The following is a 23042-nucleotide window of genomic DNA, read 5'->3' as shown; positions in this document are numbered from 1 at the left end:
CCTACAGACATTTTTGTCAAAATGCCGAAAAACTTAATTCCGCTGAGATTATGGGTATTGTGTGTGTAAGCCAGTGACCCAAAAAATGTTATCTATTTAAAATTCTGTCTGTAACACATCAAAATGTGGAAAAGATTAAGGGGTGTGAATACTTCTAAAGGCACTGTAAAAATGTATTGACAAATACAATGTTCCGCTCATAACGATCTCTGATAAGCCTTTGACCAGAGTTGAAGGTCTTTGTGACCTTAACATTGAATTTGTGCAGGACTACACTCAACAAGTTTTCAAGAAAATATAAAATAATAGACACGTATCAATATCATCTAATTCTAATATAGCTATCAATATACAGTGGCGGCCAAATATATTGACACCCTTGCTCTTTTCTTAAATAATTCCCTATTTCTTCTAGAATAAGTGAAAAATAAATAAAATAAAAAGTTTACTTTCTACACGTTTTTATTAGATTGTCAACATTGCAGAACCACTAGAAAAGCTTATTGTATCCATCAATGAGCTTTCTGCACCTTTCTACTGGCAATTTGGCCCACTCTTCAGCTGCAAACTGCTCCAATTCTTCAATGTTTGAGTGGTGCCTTCTACCAACTGCTGTTTTCAGATCTCGCCATAGGTTTTTGTTGGCATTCAGATCTGGACTCATTGCTGGCTCCTCCAGGACCGTCCAGTGTTTATTCATGAACCATTCCTGGTTGCTTTTTGATGTGTGTTTGGGTTGTTGTTCTGCTGGAAGACCCACAACCTTTAACAAACACCTAGTTTTGGACACTGGGTTGAACATTGCACTCCAAACACCTTGATAATCTGCTGATTTCATGATGTCTTGCACACGTTGAAAGCCCCCCATTACCAGAACCAGCCAACCAACCCCACAGCATTATCGAACCTCCACCATATTTAATTGTAGGGAGGGTGTTATTTTCTTTTAATTATTCATTTGGTCATCGGTAAACAGAGCTGATCTGTATTGCCAAATAGGTCTAATTTTGTTTCATTGGTCCACATTTTCTCAGGATTTATGCTTGTTTAGTTGGGGTTTTGAAAAGTTCAATTGGGCTTTCCTGTGTCTCTTTCAGCAGTGTGGTCTTCCTATGTTACCAACAACCAAATGAAGCATTCATACAAAATAACACCCTTCCTACATTGAAGCATGGGGGAGGTTTGATAATGCTGTGGGTTTGCTTTGCTGCCTCTGGTACTTGGGGCCTTGAAAGTGTGCAAGATTGATAATTCAATAACAATGTTGGCAATCCAGTAACAATGCGTGGAAAGTTTTTTTCAGTGTTAAGTTAGTTTAGAAGAAAAAGGGAATATTTAAGAAAATATATTTGGCCTCCACTGTATACCATATAATCACATATTTCATTTGGCATTTAACAACCATGTCAATCTTAAATGCTCATAAGGGCTCCACAAGGTCACTCCATCCCTTCCTGTTTTGGGCTAAATTAAACATCTCTTTCCAGGTGATCCCTAGTCTGGTCTTGATGGTATGTACCGTAGTCATAATTGCTAGTCATAATTCATTTTTACTCCCACACCTGTTTTCACAGTAACTATTGCTGGATATTTACAGTGATGATAAACCACAAAACATGGAACAATATTTCACAGGTAAAATATTTATTTTGATTATTTATTGCGGACTACAACCAAATTAACATAATTAGGAGACTCCTTCCTCCACCATGATATTTAGCAGGTGGTTCCACACTGATACCATGCATGTTTATGAACGCAATTAAGACCTCCATTCAGCTACTGGCCTTTTCCCATGCTGGCATGGCAGTGTGCAGCAAATCCAACCCTGTTATAGCCAATCACCCTTAGCTTCTTATTTTTATAAGAAATGTGTTGAATACCCCAAATTGTTTACATAGTCAACTTACACACAGCTCTGACACACACACACACACACACTTACCCCACCAGACATACCACCAGGGGTCTTTTCACAGTTCCCAAATCCAGAAAAAATTCAAGATTATAGAGCCATTATTGCATGGAACTCCGTTCCGTCTCCTACTGCTCAAATGAACAGTGAACCTGGTTTAAAAAATAGATAAAGAAACACCTCATGGCACCACGCCTCTCCCCTATTTGGTCAAGATAGTTTGTGTGTATGTATTGTTATGTAGGCTTTATTAATGTAATTCTGTCCTTGAGTTGTTCTTGTCTATTAATGTTCTGTATTATGTCATGTTTTGTGTGGACCCCAGGAAGAGTAGCTGATGCTTTTGCAACAGCTAATGGGGATCCTAATAAAATACCAAATACCTTCCCCTGATGTAAATATCTGATGTTCATCTGGCCCAAGCCAGGATCAATTATACAGTGCCTTCAGAAAGTATTCACACCTAAATAAGTTCAGGAGTAGAAATGTGCTTAACAAGTCACATAATAAGTTGCATGGACTCACTCTGTGTGCAATAATAGTGTTTAACATGATTTTTGAATGACTACCTCATCTCTGTACCCCACACATGCAATTATTTGTAAGATCCCTTAGTCGAGCAGTGAATTTCAAACACAGATCCTGTTTGCAACAAGGCCCTAAAGTAATACAGCTTAAAATGAGTCATGTTATGAGTATGCATGTAAATGTTAAGGACTGGGGAATTTTTCAGGAAGAAAAATAAACGCAATGGAGCTAAGCACATGCAAAATCCTAGAGTAAAACCTGGTTCAGTCTTGCTGTCCACCAGACACTGGGAGATGAACTCACCTTTCAGCAGGACAATAACCTAAAACACAAGGCCAAATCTACACTGGAGTTACTTACCAAGAAGACAGTTAATGTTCCTGAGTGGCTGAGTTACAGTTTTGACTTAAATATGCTTTAATATCTATGGCAAGACCTGGAAATGGTTGTCTAGCAATGATCAACAACCAATATGATAGAGCCTAAAAGTTGTTTTAAAGAATAATGGCCAAATGTTGCACAATCCAGATGTGGAAAGCTCTAAGAGACTTAACTAGAAAGACACAGCTGTAATCGCTATCAAAGATGAGTCTGAAATGTATTGACTCAGGGTTGACTTATGTATTTTTCATAAATTTTGTTCAAATGTTAGAATTTTTTTATCCATTTCAATCCCACTTTGTAACACAACCAAATGTGGAATAAGTAAAGGGGTGTGAATACTTTCTGAACGCACTGTAAATGGATCAGAATCATAATTTCATGTAGTGTACATATCAAAGATAGGTGGTTATTGTTGTGCATCTCACTTGTCTCACAGTGCCAGACACCACACCATGACTAAACGGATGGGTACAAGGCCTCTCACAGACTGTCAAATGCAAGCATAGGCTGTCTTTGAGACTTCCTCTGGTGAAAGGTTTTGAGAAGTTTGCGGACACTGAGAGCACGCACGCACACACTTACACACAAACGCTTTCTCTCTATGGCTATGATCATGCGATGCTCATTTTCAGTTCAGTATTCACAGATGAGTGGAGATTTCTGCACGTCTTCCTTTGTAAATGTGTAAAGGATGCACATGAAAGCCCGATCGAGCGACAAATAGATAGGTAGGCATATGCACACTCAAACTGTATTACGAGGAATGGGAAATTAATAGGGAAACCTTCCCAGTAAAGGTCTACATGCCTAGCCTACAACACAGCCTATATATAGTGCAGCAATCACTACGCTTCCCACAATTCCATGTTGCCTAATCCGTGAGCTCAGAACTCTCGGGCCGTCGTACAACAAGGTTGAGCAAGAAGCGCGTGATGGAACCCATTACTATAACTGACTGAGAGACTGAGTTGTCTCTCTAGAGCCCACACATGTCAACAGACACAGAGAGTCGACGGCGGAGACCAACCATCGACAGTCAAGGTGAGGCCGAGCTAAATAGCCTATTATTGATGTAGCTAGTGTTGTGCGATGCTAAACTTTTAATTTTTTTAGGCTATGTAAACTAACACACCAGCCATATACTCAGTCTTGTCGATGTGCTTTAAAAAAAATCTATGCCATATAATAAATAATCCTACCGCGAAATAATACCTAAATGTTAATACATGCACATTAGGCTACCGTGTAATTTCAAGAAATTGAACAAAGGGAAAAGATAGGTGCATTGCCAATGCCTATCCTTTTTTGATAATGACTGTGTTACTACTGAATAAATACATTATTGTCGTGGTCACTTAAATCAAAATCGGAGAATTAACCTGTGACGTATGATCACACGGAATACACTACAGGTTAGGCCAAAAACGGCAGATGGCGATGTAGATCTGGTTTCATTTTACCATCCAAAGGCGTTGTATGCAGCCGGCGATACACTGGTATCCCACCTTGGACCGGTTCCTAACTACAACGTTTTCTATTAAGGCTGCAAAGGCGTTGATTTCCTCCTTAACTAGATTTAATGGAGAGAAGGTATTTCTGTTGTTGAAAATATGCATACTTTCTTTATGAAACACCATTTTCAACACCATGCTAATGATACTTCCTGATGTCGCGCCCTGAGTTCAACTAGCTGTAAACAACAGATGGTTGCAAACAGATGGCGACACGGGATATGCAACATCTGGGATTAGTGTTTGTAGGCATTAGCCACTTTAGCATGGTGGTGGAACATTGTGTTTCATAAAGAAAGTACGCATATTTTTCCCGTTTTTTCGCCAGCCTTCTTGCCATTAAATATAGTTAAGGAGGAAATCGATGCCTTTGCAGCCCGAATGGAGGAAGAACCTGCATACAATGCAGACTGTAAGATGGAAATGACTCAATATCACCATCTGCCGGCCTTTGGGCTAGCAACAGGTGTGGTGATACTGATGGTTTGTTTACATAGCTGGTTAGAACTAACATAGCAGGTTAGGGGTAGCAAATTAGTAGAACTAACAACGCAGCAAGTTAGGAGAATTAACATGGCAAGTTAGGAGAATTAGGTTAAGGTTAGGAAAAGGGTTAGGGTTAGATTTAAAATGCTAGTTGTCACCAACTGTTGTCCCTGATCCGACAACTAGATGGAGCTGTAGGCCTACTCCGTCTAACGACAACCATAGAAACATAAACAAACCATCAGTCCCGACAAACCAATAGTATTATAACACCGTCACCAACACATGCTCGGACACCTGTCACGCTGTTCCTTGTGTCAAATGTCCTGCTCAGAATTTTAGAATTCATTATACTGCTCCCCTTTGGATTGGGCTATAATACAGTTTTTCTTTTTTTACATAACTAGATAGGTGATAACATTGTGGACTTTTTGCTTTTCCTCAACCCCAATCTTCCCCAGTCATATCCATAGAAATATAATCTCATTCTAGTTATGTGGTCATATCAGTGATTGAAGGAAGGGAGGACAGAAGGATGCATTTTGAAAGTATCTGATCAAAGCCATAGCCTAGTTTGTAGGATGAGTCCGTTGGATACATACACTACATGACCAAAAGTATGTGGACACCTGCTCGTCGAACATCTCATTCCAAAAGCATGGGCATAAATATGGAGTTGGTCCCCTTTTTTTGCTGCTATAACAGCCTCCACTCTTCTGGGAAGGCTTTCCACTAGATGTTGGAATACTGCTGCGGGAACTTGCTTCCATTCAGCCACAAGAGAATTAATCTTGGGCGATTAGGGCTGACTCACAGTCTGCGTTCCAATTCATCCCAAAGGTGTTGGATGGGGTTGAGGTCAGGGCTTTGTGCAGGCCAGTCAAGTTCTTCCACACCGATCTCGACAAACCATTTCTGTATGGACCTCGCTTTGTGCACGAGGGCATTCTATGCTGAAACAGGAAAGTGCCTTCCCCAAACTCTTGCCACAAAGTTGGAAGCACAGAATTGTCTAGAATCAAATAAAATGTGCCGAATACAACATGTGTAAAGCTTACAGTGAAATGCTTACTTACAAGCCCTTAACCAACAGTGCAGTTCAAGAAAGAATTAAGAAAATATTTACCAAATAAACTGAAGTGAAAAATTATTAAAAGTAACACAATAAAATAACAGGCTATATATATATTTTTTAACTAGGCAAGTCAGTTATGAACAAATTCTTATTTACAATAACGGCCTACCCCGGCCAAAACCGGACGATGCTGGGCCAATTGTGCACCGCCTATGGGACTCCCAATCACGGCTGGTTGTGATTCAGCCTGGGTGTCTGTAGTGACGCCTCTAGCACTGAGATGCAGTACCTTAGACCGCTGCACCACTCGGGAGCCCCCCGAGTGACTGGGTATATACAGGGGGTACCGGTACCGAGCCAATGTGCGGATTAGTTAAGGTAATTTGTACATGTAAGTAGGGGTGAAGTGACTATGTGTAACCGATGTGAAATGGCTAGTTAGTTAGCGGTGGTGCGCGCTAATAGCGTTTCAATCGGTGACGTCACTCGCTCTGAGACCTGAAGTGGTTGTTCCCCTTGCGTTGCAAGGGCCGCGGCTTTTGTGGCGCGATGGGTAACGATGCTTCATGGGTGTCAGTTGTTGATGTGTGCAAGGGTCCCTGGTTCGAGCCCGGGTTGGGGCGAAGAGAGGGACAGAACCTACACTGTTACATATGCATAGATAATAAAAAGCAAATAAAAGGCTACCTGCAGCCCCATACCAGGCAGTGATGCAACCGGTCAAGATGCTCTCGATGGTGCAGCTGTAGAACTTTTTGAGGATCTGGGGACCCATGCCAAGTCTTTTAAGTCTCCTGAGCGGGAAAAGGTGTTGTCGTGCCCTTTTCACGACTGTCACGGTGTGTTTGGACCATGATACTTTGTTGGTGATGTGGACACCAAGGAACTTGAAACTCTCGACCCGCTCCACTACAGCCCCGTCGATGTTAATGGGGGCCTGTTCGGACCGCCTTTTCCTGTAGTCCACGATCAGCTCCTTTGTCTTGCTCACAGTGAGAGAGAGGTTGTTGTCCTGGCACCACACTGCCAGGTCTCTAACCTCCTCTCCTCCCTCTCATCGTTGTTGGTGATCAGGCCTACCTTTGTTGTGTCGCCAGCAAACTTAATGATGGTGTTGGAGTCGCGTTTGGCCACGCTGTCGTGGGTGAACAGGGAGTACAGGAGGGGACTAAGCACACACCCCTGATGGGCCCCAGTGTTGAGGATCAGCAAAGTCCAGGATCCAGTTGCAGAGGGAGGTGTTTAATCCCAAGGTCCTTAGCATTCTCTCTGAGCCACTTTACTGTGTCGCCAACATGCTCGATGCTAGGTACAACGACCGCTACTTTGATGCAGACAAGAAACCGGGTTTACGTGAAATGTTACAGACACAGCTGGACAAGATGGAAACGGACACAGTGACAGTGCGCACCGAGGAAGAGAGGCCACGGACAGACAGCTGAAACTTCACTGCTTGACATGTATGATAAAATCCTGGTTGAGACTGAACAAATGAACAACGAAACAGGACAGCAAGTAAGTGAAAGAAATAGGTTTTGATGATGTTTTACTGGTAATGGGGACATGCTTAAATGCCAACAAAATAACTTTTTGGTCAGTGTGTGGTTAGGTTTTACTCAGGGTTACTACTCATTTTAGTCTAACAGGCATTGCTCTGTTTACACAGAGCAATGTCTGCCTCGTCTGTTTACAGGAATCATTGAATGTTTGTAACATGCAGTTGAAACTGTAGGACCTTAAGGGACATTGAAGACATTGTGGCAGAAAGATGGGGAAGTTCAAGAACATAGTTTGTATTTATAATGGTAAAGGGAAGTGATACTAATCCTTCTGTATTTTACTCTAATCAAAGGTTATTGGTCATGTACACAGTTTAGCAGGTGTTACTGCAGGCCTACTGTGACTATGAGAAGCCTCGGTACAGAAAAACCAGTCAGGGGAACATTAGATCACACTTTAGCCTAAGTGCATTGCATGACTGCTTACCTGGATGAATAAAGGTTAAATAAATAGTGTAATGTATTGGGTCATAAAGTTTATTTGCCATCATCAAGCACATTCTAAAAATCCACGGTGGAGGGCATTGCTCCTCATAACCGACCAGGCAGGCACGCCTGTCTTGTTTCCGGCAGAGTTTTGTCTCTGTGAACAAGCCCAGCTTATGTCTGTCTGTGCCCATCTGTCTGTGGCTGTGTGTGTCTGTCTGTGGGAGGTGGCAGTAATTAGAAACAACAGCTCTTGTTATAGCCAGTATACAGTGCAGACGAAGACACACTTCAGACTTAGTTATGACCAGCACGAGTGTGTTATTACTTAAATCACATGCCTCTCCTCCTCTTCCAGACATGAAGTACAGGGTCATTGTCTCTGACCTACGGTCTTAACATCTCTAGACCAGTGTTTACCAAACACTTTGGGTCATGGCCAGAACCTCTTGTGCCATTGCTTACATCTCCTCTCCTCGTCCACTCCCTGCAGATTCTCCATGGGACCAAGATCACCGGGGGGGGCACCTCCACGGGTCAATGTGTGACCGGCTGTGTGTGGCCAGCCTGCCCTCAGAGCTGAGGGATGCCTGCACCCCCCCGCTTTCCCCCTCCCTCCTCCCCAGACCAGGTGTCTACACGCCAAAATGTCCGTCCACACACACACGTGAGTACAAGGTCCAGTCACATTTTGGTACTATAGCACTAGGAGAAGAGAGGGCGCTAGGGGTTGAAATGGAACCGGGCCAGAGATGAACTTTTGGTTGTTATTATTAACCTCAATAGAGTTTGATTGTAACATGATTGAATACATCTCACCCTTCAGGACTTGGCGCCCATGCCTCTGATGATGTATGGGAGGATGCCACCAACAAGACCACTATCAGAGCAGAGAACGAAGTGGAGGCCAACAAACTAGCCAACAACTACAGGGTATAGTACAGTATAGTATATGAAGCAGAATAAACAACATTGCAGATGAATGAAAGATTGTGATCCATCCCAGGGATGCAGCCCTGCACACAATCATACAAATTCACAATATTTACAATTTCATCACAATAAAAACATACAATTTTTACAAGGAATTTAAGAAAAGTCACAAACAAAACACGATCCTGAAAAACAAGCACATTCCTCAGTCAAAAAGTAATCAACCAACTGTCTGAAATGTCCTAGCAGCACCAAAACATCCAACTTTGTAGAATTCTAGAGATCATTCCACAAGGTGTAAAATAAACTAAACGCAGATCTACCTAACTCAATGCAGACCAAAAGGATCTCCAGAGTTGGCCATCCCTGTGATCTGGTCTGGTGACTCGGATGACTGTAATTTAACAGTGATGTAAGGTATGGCAGAAGTTTGCACCAGGGCTTTATAAACTAAAATACAGCAGTGCATTGATCTACAAGACTTAAGAGAATGCATACAGAATGCAGTGTACTGAACCTATCACTGGTAATAAAGCATAGTGCACTATAATAAACTGTGTCCAATGGCTTCAATACAGTGGCAGCTGCATTCATATACAGTGAATTCGGAAAGTATTCAGACCCCTTGACTTTTTCATGTTTTGTTACGTTACAGCCTTATTCTAAAATGGATAAAAACAAATCGAAATACCTTACTTACATAAGGATTCAGACCCTTTGTTATGAGACTTTGAATTGAGGTTCAGGTGTATCCAGTTTCCATTGATCATCCTTGCGATGTTTCTACAACTTGATTGGAGTCCACCAATTCAATTGATTGGACATGATTTGGAAAGGCACACACCTGTCTATATAAGGTCCGACAGTTGACAGTGCATGTCAGAGCAAAAACCAAGCCATGAGGTCGAACGAATTGTCCGTAGAGCTCCAAGACAGGATTGTGTTGAGGAACGGATCTGGGGAAGGGTACCAAAAATGTCTGCAGCATTGAAGGTCCCCAAGAACACAGTGGCTTCCATCATTCTTAAATGGGAGATGTTTGGAACCACCAACACTCTTCCCAAAGCTGGCCGCCCAGCCAAACTGAGCAATCGGGGGAGAAGGGCTTTGTTCAGGGAGGTGACCAAGAACCCAATGGTCACTCTGACTGAGCCTCCAGAGTTCCTCTGTGGAGATGGGAGAACCTTTCAGAAGGACAACCATCTCTGCCACACTCCACCAATCAGGCCTTTATGGTAGAGTGGCCAGAAAGAAGCCACCCCTCAGTAAAAGGCACATGACTGCCCGCTTGGAGTTTGCCAAAAGGCACCTAAAGACTCTCAGTCCATGAGAAACAAGATTCTCTGGTCTGATGAAACCAAGCTTGAACTCTTTAGTCTGAATGCCAAGCGTCACGTCTGGAGGAAACCTGGCACCATCCCTATGGTGAAGCATGGTGGTGGCAGCATCATGCTGTGGGGATGTTTTTCAGGGGCAAGGACTGGGAGACTAGTCAGGATTGAGGGAAAGATGAACGGAGCAAAGTACCGAAAGATCCGTGATGAAAACCTGCTCCAGACCGCTCATGACCTCAGACTAGGGCGAAGGTTCACCTTCCAAAAAATAAACAACCCTAAGCAAACAGCCAAGACAACACAGGAGTTGCTTCAGGACTGAATGTCCTTGAGTGGCCCATCCAGAGCCCGGACTTGAACCCGGTTGAACAGGAAAGGCCTGAAAATAGCTGCGCAGCCACGCTCCCCGTCCAACCTGACAGAGCTTGAGAGGATTTGCAGAGAAGAATGGTAGAAACTCCCCAAATACAGGTGTGCCAAGCTTGTAGCATCATACCCAAGAAGACTTGAGGCTGTAATCGCTGCCAAAGGTGCTTTAACAAAGTACTGAGTAAAGGGTCTGAATACTTATGTAAATGTAATAATTAAGGATTTTTTTTGGTTGTTTATTTTTTAAAACTTTTTACCCCTTTTTCTCCCCAATTTTATGATATCCAATTGGTAGTTACAGTCTTGTCCCATCGCTCCAACTCCTGTACGGTCAAGAGCCATACGTCCTCTGAAACACGACCCTGCCAAGCCGCACTGCTTCTTGACACACTGCTTGCTTAACCCGGAAGCCAGCCACACCAATGTGTCGGAGGAAACACATACAACTGGCGACCGTGTCGCCACAGGAGTCGCTAGAGCGCGATGGGACAAGGACATCCCGACACAGCCCGGGCTCGTACCTGAATCTGTAGTGACACCTCTAGCACTGCGATGCAGTGCCTTAGTCTGCTGCCCCACTCAGGAGGCCAAGTGCATTTTTTAAACGTTATTATTTTTTATGAATTTGCCAAAATTTCTAAAAACCTGTTTTTGCTTTGTCATTATGGGTTATTGTATGTAGATTGATGGGAAAAAACGATTTTAATACATTTTAGAATAAGTCTGTAACGTAACAAAATGTGAAAAAAGTCAAAGGGGTCTGAATACTTTCCGAATGCACTATATAAAAAGTGTAATATTGGGATGCAAACTCAACATTTCAACTCTATATCTGACATGGTACAGGTGTCTTCTTTTTTTAAACCCATAACCATGTGTGTCAGGCGTATACTTTTGTTTCAAAGAAGATTTGTTTAAGACTACCAAGAAACACTCTGTGACCCTGATTTAGCTCACTACAATAAAATGTTAACATGGTTAAAACTATCATTTTGATATCATGGTCATTCCTTGCATCCAAAGCTCTGTCGTTGAATTTGAGAGTTGTTACATTTCTCCAGCCTTATCCCCCGCTTTTTACTGAAATAGTGGTGGGGAGAACGCTTTGTCATTGTTTTAACTGCTGATTTGCCACTGTACGCAGGGTGTCTAGCACATCACAAGTAGAGTTGTTGAAATGAAAACAAATATTCACAAAATTTGAAGTTAGAAAGTATGTTTTGTACAGTGGAGGTTGAAATGAACTGTCTAAATCATGTGTGTGTGTGTGCGTGTTTTAGTTTGGATTTAGGAAGTGGAAGAGTCATGTGACGGAGCGTCCCTTTGAGGACAGGTCGGATGTGGTCAAGGAGCTCTATTCGGAGCTCAACGTCATCAAACCACACACAGGTGAGTGTTTGTGTGTGTTTTTGTGTATTTGTGCTTGTAAGGAGGAGAAGTAGTCAACTCTATAGATGTCACTGTGATACTCAGTACAAACCCTGAAGTCCTCAATCTTGGCTTGAATAGGACTACATGCGTCATCATTAATTTCTCTGTCTGTGTCTCTGTGATGTTAGGTCATCTGATCACCTGTGGAAATGTGGTGTATGTGCTGTTGTTTGGCTGGTGGGTGTCTCTGGTCTACCTCCTGGTCAGCATACTGATGTTCATCACCATCATTGGAGTACCATATGGTATGGATATCCTTTAGCAGTACTGTTATCACATTTTATTTGTCACATGCGCCGAATACAATAGGTACAAACAGGTACAAACCCTTCACCTTACAGTGAAATGCTTACTTACAAGCCCTTAACCAACAATGTTTTAAGAAGTTTTCAGAAAAAATAGATAAGTCCAAAAAATAGAAAACAAAAGTAACAAATAATTAAACAGCAGTAGTAAAGTAACAACAGCGAGGCTATATACAGGGGGTACGGGTACAGAGTCAATGTGTAGGGGCAGCGGTTAGTCGAGGTAATTGGAGTAATATGTACATGTAGGTGGAGTTAAAGTGACTATGCCTAGATAATAAACAGAGAGTAGCAGCAGCGTAGCCCTTTGATTAGCTGTTTAGGAGTCTTATGGCTTGGGGGTTGAATCTGTTAATAAGCCTTTTGGACCTGGACTTGGCGCTGCGGTACCGCTTGCCGTGCGGTAGCAGAGACAATAGCCTAGGGTGGCTGGAGTCTTTGACAATTTTTAGTGCCTTCCTCTGACACCGCCTGGTATAGAGTTCTTGGATGGCAGGAAGCTTGCCCCTGGTAATGTACTGGGTCGTACGCACTACCCTCTGTAGTGCCTTGCTGTGGACGGCTGAGCAGTTGCCATACCAGGCAGTGATGCAACCAGTCAGGACGCTCTCGATGGTGCAGCTGTAGAACCTTTTGAGGATCTGAGGACCCATGCCAGATCTTTTCAGTCTGCTGAGGGAGAATAGGCTTTGTCGTGCCCTCTTCACGACTGTCTTAGTGTGTTTGGACCATGATTGTTTGTTGGTGATGTGGACACCAAGGAACTTGAAGCTCTCAACCTGCTCCACTACAGCCCCGTCGATGAGAATGGGGGCGTGCTCGGGTCCTCCTTTTCCTGTAGTCCACAATCATCTCCTTTGTCTTGATCACGTTGAGGGAGAGGTGGTTGTCCTGGTACCACATGGCCAGGTCTCTGACCTTCTCCCTATAGGCATCATTGTCGGTGATCAGGCCTACCACTGTTGTGTCATCGGCAAACTTGATGATGGTGTTGGAGTCGTGCCTGGCCATGCAGTCATGGGAGTACAGGAGGGGACTGAGCACACACCCCTGAGCGGCCCCCATGTTGAGGATCAGCGTGGCGGATGTGTTGTTGCCTACCCTTACCACCTGGGGGTGGCCCGTCAGGAAGTCCAGGATCCAGTTGCATAGGGAGGTGTTTAGTCCCAGGGTCCTTAGCTTAGTGATGATATTTGAGGGCACTATGGTGTTGACTACAGCTCAGCGTTCAATGAATAGCATTCTCACATAGGTGTTCCTTTTGTCCATGTGGGAAAGGGCAGTGTTGAGTGCAATAGAGAGTGCATCATCTATGTATCTGTTGGGGCGGTATGCAAATTGGATTGGGTTTCTGGGAAAATGGTGTTGATGTGAGCCATGACCAGCCTTTCAAATCACGTCATGGCTACAGATGTGAGTGCTACCGGTCGGTAGTCATTTAGACAGGTTACCTTAGTGTTCTTGGGCACAGGGACTATGGGAGTCTGCTTGAAACATGTTGGTATTAGGTATGTTGGTATTAGGTGTAAAATGTCAGTGAAGACACTTGCCAGCTGGTCAGCGCATGCTCGGAGTATACGTCCTGGTAATCCATCTGGCCCTGCGGCCTTGTGAATGTTGACCTGTTTAAAGGTCTTACTCACATCGGAGAGTGTGAACACACAGTCGTCCAGAACAGCTGATGCTCTCATACATGTTTCAGTGTTACTTTCCTCGAAGCGAGCATAGAAGTAATTTAACTCGTCTGGTCGGCTCGTGTCACTGGGCAGCTCATGGCTGTGCTTCCCTTTGTATCCTTAGATTTCGTGCACCAGCGGTTGTTTCCAAATATACATAGACCCCGACCCCTTGTCTTACCAGAGGCCATTGTTCTATACGGCCGAAAAAGCTTAAAACCCACCAGCTGAATGTTATCTATGTCGTCGTTCAGCCACGACTCGGTTAAACATAAGATATTACAGTTTTTAATGTTCCGTTTGTAGGATGTACGTGCTCATAGCTCGTATATTTTATTATCCAATGATTGTACGTCTGAAGTAAATCCTTCCTGTCTGACTCACCAAAGAAAAGGTATTCCTCCAGTACAGGGTGAGTAATCACTGTCCTGATATCTAGAAGCTATTTTCAGTCATAAAACACGGTGGCAGAAACATTATGTACAAAAAAAGTTACAAATAACGCAAAAAAACACACACAATAGCACAATTGGTTAGGGAATCATAAAACGTCAGCCATCCCCTCCGGCACCATTATTTTCGATAATCAATTTTTGATTATCAATTGAATTGGTGGACTCCAATCTGAGATGAAACCTTTGTATCTTGTGGAGGGTGGGATTATCACATACTGCCATCCTAACATATGATTCCTTTAGATATGATTGAGTCTCTCTCGCTCTCTCTCCCTCTCTGCTTGTAGGGAAGATGTGCTGGAAGTTGTCTTGGTATTTCTTATGGCCATTTGGGAAGTCCATACAGGAGGTACAGTAATAAGTGTTTTGTCCATCACATTGCTTCCACTGGAAAAGATCAGTTTAGAGGAAGTCAGTTAAAACTGTTAAGATACACAACATCTGTTTCAGCTCCTGTCTTCACTTCCTGTCTGTTTGTCTGTGGTGGCTGTGTAGCAGAAGTCCCTGTTTCCTTTCCCCACCACAAGCCATTCACCTCATAACTCCCACTTAATCTGACTGGTCATTAAAGGCAAATGTCCACAACAATCATGTAGACTTAAAGGTCTATGTTATCGAAGCATATAAAATAGCTAGAATACAGCTAGATTGTTGAACATTGTTGAACATATGATGACTTATAGGGCATAGATTAGACAGACAGACAGACATTGTCCTCTAAGAAAATGAATGTTGTGTCTGGGCTAAACTCTCCTGTGTTCCCCCTCTAGTTGGGAGGAGGTGTAGGGAGGTGCTGTGGGAGGTTCCCCCACTGTGAGACCATCCCAGAGGATGTGGAGGACAACGAGGACGCTTCTCCCATCCTCCTGCCATCACCCACTGAAGAGCCCATCCCAGACCTGCTACAGGGGCCACCGCAGCACAAGCCCTACTGGGTAAGAGCCTGATGTGTGATGTGGGGGCTTATATACAGTTGCGGACAAATATATTGACACCCTTGCACTTTTCTTAAATAATTCCCAATTTCTACTAAAATAAAATATAACAAACTTTTGGTCACCACACCTTGTTATTGGATTTTCAACATTGCAGAACCAATTTTATTTTTCTGAACTTAAGTTTACACATTTGATTTAGAAAATAAAGACAAATGGCATGGACAATAGAATTGGCACGCCGGCGCTAGTACTTGGTGGCGCAGCCTTTGGCCAAGATAACTACGGAGACAAACGCTTCTTGTAGTCGTCAAAGAGCTTGCTGTACCTTTCTGCTAACCTTTCATGTTTGTTTACTTTTTCTTTACGCACACATTTTGTGTGGTCACCCTCCCTTCACATTTCCCACTGTCAATTGTGAATGATAATTATTCAAGTTTTACTGGTGAAATGTCCATGCAGCACCTGTATACAGTAGCATAGCCTACCTGTGTTTAGTTTCAATCAAAGCACGTATTTTGCCTAGTGGCGTGCGCTGTTGGCCACATGCGAAAATCTTCGTCCCTTCGCACAATCATCCTAAAATCTCATAAGAATTGAGGTGGTGTTTTTTTGTCTTAGAGTAACTTTATACTATGCTATTATATTCAGTTCTGTTATGTAGAATTCTATCATTATGTGATATTGCAGACATTGATTCATTCAGCTTTGATCTAACTTTATTAAACGAGCACCATTCACCATGGGTAGCTTGTTATCTACGAGTAGAGCAGAGACTGTGCGTAAAGTAGTGTCCTGCACATGCGCAGAAGTTTCGAGACCTTTAGTTGTCGGGAAGAGGGGTCCAGAAAGGTTGGATCTGCAGCCACTCCGTGTGATGTATACCTTCTATCTGTCGCCTCTCTCCTGTGTAGCATCGTGTGGGCACGTATGTGTGGCTGCTGTTGGGTTATCCTTTGCTGGCTGTGGTTCACTCCCTGGCCTGCCTGATCTCCTGGCTGCTGGTGTTCACCATTCCCGTGGCCAAGATGAATGCCCGGACCCTGGCCTCCATCCTCCTCATGCCCCCTGAGAACCTCTCTGTCTCCACCTGCTCAAAGAGGAAGGTAGGGGCAGGGCAGGCAGACAGGGCGCTGAGCATTTAAGCGTTTAAGCCAGGTATAGTCAAGATCTTCTCATTTGGAGCTGGCTATGCAGGCTTTTGTTCCAACCCTGCTGTAACACACCTGTTTTAGAAAATCTAAGGCGCTGGTGAGCAGCTGATAAAATGAATAACATTTTCTAGATTAGGTCTCAGTAAAGAAGCCATGTATTATTACTAACTGTAATATCCTGTATGACTTCCAGCCTCAGGGTTGTGAGACTCGAGCGCTGCTGTGCTGCTACCACGCGGTCAACTGGTATTACTACAAATACACTGTGGATGGGATCAATGTGTTCGCTGTCAGTATCCTTTATCACAAGGCCTATTGTGTTGGGGCCAAAAGGACTTATTTTTGGACCAGTCATTTGATTTACATTTGACATGTTGAATTCCTTATCCCCTTCATCAGACCTCCTTCCCCTGGTGATAGTGTCCCTGGTGATTGGCTATGTAGATAAAGGAAACCAGTTTGCCAGCTCTGAGGTCAAGTTTGCCACAGCAGTCGGCTCCATCATTCCTCTGTCCTACTACATCGGCATGGGCATCGCCAGGTCAGCACACGCTCTCACACACAAATACTGTAGGGGAGAGTGGGGTATGTTGAGCCACCCTTGTTTCTAGGAAACCAAACACAAACTGAACAATTTAACCAAATATTTGGAAGGGGTCATCATTTCATGGAGTCTGTAAAGGAAGAACCATATGGAAAAAGTGGTAAGCAAGTTCAGTCCCCAAAAAAACATTTTCACTAAATCAAAGGAATTTGTGTTAGAGGTTAAATGGTGTTTGTATTTAAACCAAAGTAGATAATTTAAGATTGTTCTATACATCAGTTGGGGTCTCTATAAGCTTCTATATGATGTCCTAAACCTAGCATGAAAGTACATCCTTGTAGCTGTGTGGGCTAATAGTAAAAATGTTTGCCTTGGGGTAAGTTGAGCCAATGGCAAGTTGAGTAAATGTAAGTGTTTTCTTCCCAGGTGTAATGCAAGTCATTATCACTGGGATTATGAGGTAACAACAGGGCCTGTGTTTAAAGTGTACAAAAAAGTACAAAGTGCTTGTTAGGCGTTAAGTCTGTGTTAAAATATGCTTAATAACCCTATCAGTCCTGAGACCCCAGCAAAAATGGTATTTTCATTTATCTAACTTTCTATTAGCTGCATGTCCAGCCCTTATATTTAGCCTCACATTGAAGTGTTTTACAACTTTCTTTTCAGGACAACCAGGGCTACAAGTACAGCACAAAACAATTTGATATTAAACCGTTGCATTCATGAGTTATATTGACAAATGAGTGCTGTAAGTACAGCAATTGTTTGCTCCCTGGGAAATGAATATTTAAAAAATATATATATTTCACCTTTATTTAACCAGGTAGGCTAGTTGATAACAAGTTCTCAACTAGCCTACCTAATATACAACTAGTCAGTGACATCTCTGGAGTTTGTGACAGAAACTATGTGAGCTTATTACAGTATATGTGTCCTGGGGTTTCCTGTGATCTTCTATGTAGAAGAACCCCTCACCTTCTAACGACTCTTGTGAGCAAAACATGTTACCTGTTTGTGAGTCTCAGCTTTTCATGGTTAGCTTTTAATAGTTTGTAGCTCAAACCATTTTCTCTACAGACGTTTTTGTAAAAAGACCCGGCCCCGCTCTAGCTCAGCCCCCGTTAATGGTTGGTATCTCCGGATGCAGAAGAAATTGATTGATCCAATGGTACAACCCATAAGTATGTATGCAGCTCATACACACTATGTTTTAAAGGGGTTAGAAGTCCAAAACGCGCCGGTGTTACGGTGGGACTCATTGGGTTAAAATGATTCAAAGACAAAAAAGCTATTTTGATTGTGTTGAATGGTGTTTGGGAAATGAGGACATACGTGGTTTTAAAAAGGCAGTGATAATATTTCATTCGGTACAGAAATGTGTAGCTGGCAATACCCGGGGAAAATTGTGCCTAGAGACAAGTTTTTTTGGACAAGCTATGTTTTCAAAACTGTAATGTTTACATTAATTCTGATTTATTTCCAGGGATACACAGCATCCTGACAGATATCTTTGTTAGAATGGATACTATATTTCCCTTGACAGAGTGATGCTGAATGAAGAAAAAAATGGCTCATCTTACCCCACTCTCCCCTACATATACACATAAACAAACATGCATACAGTACATGTATACTTGAGGAGCAAACATGACTAGGAATACTGGTATTACCCTTGATTTTAAAGCTGAATAAAAACAATTGGCCACAACAAAGTCACATGAACAATGCCCCTTATCCCTTCTGCAGTATCTCTGCCCAGAGCAACTTTGCGGTGGGGGCAGTGGTGAATGCGACCTTTGGCTCCATCACAGAGATGACCTTCTATATCACGGCCCTGCTGAGGGGTCACCGCGCTGGAAATGCCTGTCTGCAGGAGATAGTTAAATCTGCCCTCACCGGCACCCTGCTGGGCTGCATCCTCTTCATCCCTGTGAGTCACACACACACATAAACACACACACACGCACACCTAAACACACAAACACTGAAATGTAATACGTCTCTTTTTCCTTCTTCCTCTTTTTTTGCTTACTCCTCCCCCAACCACCCACTCTTGCTCACTCTGTCTTACCTCTCTAGGGGATCTGTATGATCATAGGAGGGCTGAGACACAGGGAGCAGAGGTTTAACAGTCGTTCAGCTGGGGTCAGTTCTGCCTTGCTCTTCATCTCTGTGGGAGGTGAGTCCAGACCTCCTCACCACCAACTCCTCCCTTCGTCCGTATTCCTCACCCTGTATCCAAGACCTTCAACTCGAAACCACAACACCTCCTCTAACCCCTAACTCCGTTCTCACCCCGTACCCAATTCTAAACCTAATCCCCACATATCCTCAAAAAGGTTTCATTCCCCTGGCTTACCCTCTCCTCATCCTGTTTCTGTAGGTGTGTTTGCCCCCACGCTGTTCTCTAAGGCGTATGGGAACCTGGTGTGTGACAACTGCACCAATTCTACAGGAGGCAACACCACCAGCGGGTCCTTCGTCTGCCGCAACTGTCACTACGACCTGGTCAGTAACGCTTAGTCATGCTCACACAGCACTGGATACAGTCAAACTGTAACATTTAGTCATCAACAGACACATAGTCAAACTGTAACATTCAATCATCAACAGACACATAGTCAAACTGTAACATTCAGTCATCAACAGACACATAGTCAAACTGTAACATTCAGTCATCAACAGACACATAGTCAAACTGTAACATTCAGTCATCAATAGACACATAGTCAAACTGTAACATTCAGTCATCAACAGACACATAGTCAAACTGTAACATTCAGTCATCAACAGACACATAGTCAAACTGTAACATTCAATCATCAACAGACACATAGTCAAACTGTAACATTCAGTCATCAACAGACACATAGTCAAACTGTAACATTCAGTCATCAACAGACACATAGTCAAACTGTAACATTCAGTCATCAACAGACACATAGTCAAACTGTAATTTCACAAAGTAACAGAAACACTCTTCTGTATAGTACTGTATCACAGTCGTGTGGTACTGAGCATTTCACCTGATGATGTATTGTCATCTTACCAACAGAGTGAGAACAACTACACCTTGTTCCACAGCCACATCCAGTGAGTGTTGAGAGGTTCTGCTCCAAATTATTAGTACTTTCTTTGTAACTCAAGGATCTGGGTGAATATTAAAAAAAGATATACTTTTGTATAGAATTGTAATACTCATCTTTATTTTTGTGTGTGTGTGTGTGTGTCTCAGGCCACTGGTGTACACAGTCTCCTTCCTTCTGCCTGTTGCTTACATCATTGGTTTAATCTTCACACTGAAGACACACTCACACATCTACGACATTCACGTTGGCGAGGGAGAGGGTAAGGGTAAAATACACACACACACACACACACACACAGACATAAACTGTATAAGTAACAGCCATCCATAAGTCTGCGTGTGTGTCTGGTGTGTGTGTGTGTGTCTGCAGTGACCGGTCACCATGGTGCAGTTGTCCACTGGTCTCGGTGGAGAGCTCTGGCCATCCTCATCATAGCCACTCTACTGATGTCAGCCTGCGCTGATGTCACCACTGAACACATCCAGCCCATACTGAGTCAGCCCAATATCTCACAGGTACTGTGTGTATTTATACACACACACACACACACACACACACACACACACACACACACACACACACACACACACACACACACACACACACACACACACACACACACACACACACACACACACAGTTGTCTTGTCATCATGATGATCTCCCTATCGTTCCCTCTCCTCTCGACCCTCACTCTCGTTGTTCATCAGTACTTCATAGGAGTAACAGTGCTGGCCATGGTACCTGAGATCCCAGAGATTGTCAACGGGATCCAGTTTGCCCTTCAGAACAACATCAGTCTGAGGTGAGTCCTCACTGAGGTCACGAACAGTTGTTTTTCCTAACCACATGATCTGACAGGGTAAAAACTGCAATGGTGACCTGTTGGCTAGCAGGAATTCTCTGACCGAAACAAGTGTTTGATGGGGAGTGACTGACAGCTCCTCTGTTGTGTTGCTTTTCCCAGCCTGGAGGTGGGCAGCTGCATCGCTGTACAGGTCTGCATGCTCCAGATCCCCCTGCTTGTTTTATTCAACGCCTTCTACGTAAGACACTACCCCTTGACTGTACCTATCACTAGATAACCTATCAATAATATAAGTCCAGTTGAGAAAGGAAACGCCATGCAGCAGGATGTGTGAGCAGAACCTGGTCAGCCTAAATGGAGCTCCAACTAAGGTAGGCGTGATTGTTACTAAAGTAGCATCTAATTGGTGCACTCTCAGCTGATGTCAGCTAAGGCGGGCACTCGGATTCCCTTTCTGAATTGGCTTTGCTTAATTTTTCATGGATGGATTACGTTTTTTCACTTGATTTGCCAACTCACCCAAAGACTATAGTTATACCATGAGAGACTATAGAAAATAAATATGTTGATGGTAAAAACAGACAAGTCATTTCCTGTGTGTGTGTTATGACAGGATGTGGGCTTTGTGCTAATATTCTGTGACCTGCATCTGTGGGCCAGCATCTTCAGCGTGGTCCTCGTCAACTACATCTTCATGGATGGCAAATCGGACTACTTCCAAGGTAAGGCGTGACTGTAGGGTTTGTCTCAGAGCAATCCATCCCAAACTGTATGCCTGACTGTTTCTGCATCAGCCAACGTGGCATTGTAAACAAGTGTTCAATGCAGAAACGGTCAGCTACACTGTACACAGGCTAGGGTAATCAATGAACACGTTGAAATGATCATTGATCCAACCAAATCATCCTTGTCCATCTGTTGCCGGTCATCGTAGGATATTATTTGAGCATGATAGAGCACTGCCCTCTAGTGGATTGTGTTAAATTGGACTGTTTTCCTCTCGTCAGGCACTGCTCTGGTGGTGGTCTACCTCATCCTCCTGGCATCGTACTTCTTCGCTCCATCGCCAGCTGGCTGCTGAGGGACTAATCTGAGCATCATCTTGTTACCTTTTATATCAAGACTAAGTTGCATTCAATATGTCTTTTTACTTCTTAGTTAAGTTATTTATGGAATTGACTATGGTGTGCAGACTGCTAGACAACATCTAGAAATTTCTCTGGACTGCGGTTACAAAAGAATTCTAACAGTTGGTGAAACATTTCAGTGTTGAACACTGTCGTGTCGGCACAGTCTCACAACTCCAGCTAACAAAATATATACTGTAATCCTCCTGTTCCACGCTACACTTAGTCACTCATCTGTTTCTGTCAAATCAGAATCTACATATTTTCTTAGAACACTTCTCTGAATTTACACACCAACCAAACCTTAGTACTGTACTCCCTCAAGTACTTCTTTGCTGTTTAATATTATTGCTTTTAAAACCATCACTGAGAATGTTCAATAGAAGCTATGCAAACTGGAGGACAACATTCAACTGTCAAAGAGCTATGATTAGTCGGTGTACAGTTTGGTGAACTTTACACTGGACCTCTCTACCTGGCTTAGGTTTGTTTTTATTTTTCTACTTGTTTGAAAACCACTAGGGTGTTTTCAGCAGCCTCTGTAAAGAAGGTATTTTTGTACATTTAAAGTGTTTAGAAGATGTCAAACTTATTTTGTCAATACTAAAAGTATTTTAATGCAAAGGAATAAATACATTTAATAGCCAAATGTGTGGGTGTTTAACAAGCCACAGTTGATTTGACGATAAATCATTCTGAAAGACCTTAAGGATTTGAAAATGTCAAAGGTCCAGACTTCCAGATCACTATGGTTAATAGAACCTTTTTGAAATGTCAACCACTTCACTTGTCAGTGTCATCCACCCGACCCAAGCATGACAATTATCCAAGTTGGACCTTTTCCTGCATTACAAAATGTATTTTTTGCAATCAGATTAATAAAGCACTTGTGGGGAAAACTCAGTGGCTGGGTCTGGCCAAGGCCCGGCCACCCATGGTTGTGCCCCTGCTCAGTCATGTTAAATCCATAGCTTAGGGCCTAATGAATTTATTTCAAT

The 23042-nt window shown here is 43.1% G+C and overlaps 1 protein-coding gene across 1 annotated transcript; it reads left to right on the top strand.

Annotated features, from left to right (window-relative positions):
• The first annotated feature begins 3529 nt into the window (after positions 1–3529).
• Positions 3530–22693, top strand: cax2 (cation/H+ exchanger protein 2). The gene is made up of 20 exons (XM_029696614.1): positions 3530–3868; positions 8378–8551; positions 8711–8817; positions 11801–11909; positions 12080–12196; positions 14675–14736; positions 15158–15322; positions 16237–16428; positions 16670–16769; positions 16876–17017; positions 18767–18950; positions 19100–19199; positions 19404–19528; positions 20076–20113; positions 20256–20368; positions 20479–20624; positions 20820–20914; positions 21077–21155; positions 21531–21639; positions 21925–22693. Exons 1-20 carry the CDS (start codon positions 3817–3819, stop codon positions 21996–21998), a joined length of 2283 nt encoding a protein of 760 aa, XP_029552474.1. The 5' UTR covers positions 3530–3816; the 3' UTR covers positions 21999–22693.
• The last annotated feature ends 349 nt before the right edge of the window (positions 22694–23042 follow it).

Source organism: Salmo trutta, chromosome 17 (assembly GCF_901001165.1).
Source record: "Salmo trutta chromosome 17, fSalTru1.1, whole genome shotgun sequence".
Taxonomy (NCBI): domain Eukaryota; kingdom Metazoa; phylum Chordata; class Actinopteri; order Salmoniformes; family Salmonidae; genus Salmo; species Salmo trutta.
The sequence above is the reverse complement of the archived record's forward strand: the minus strand, read 5'-3'. Positions and strand labels throughout refer to the sequence as shown.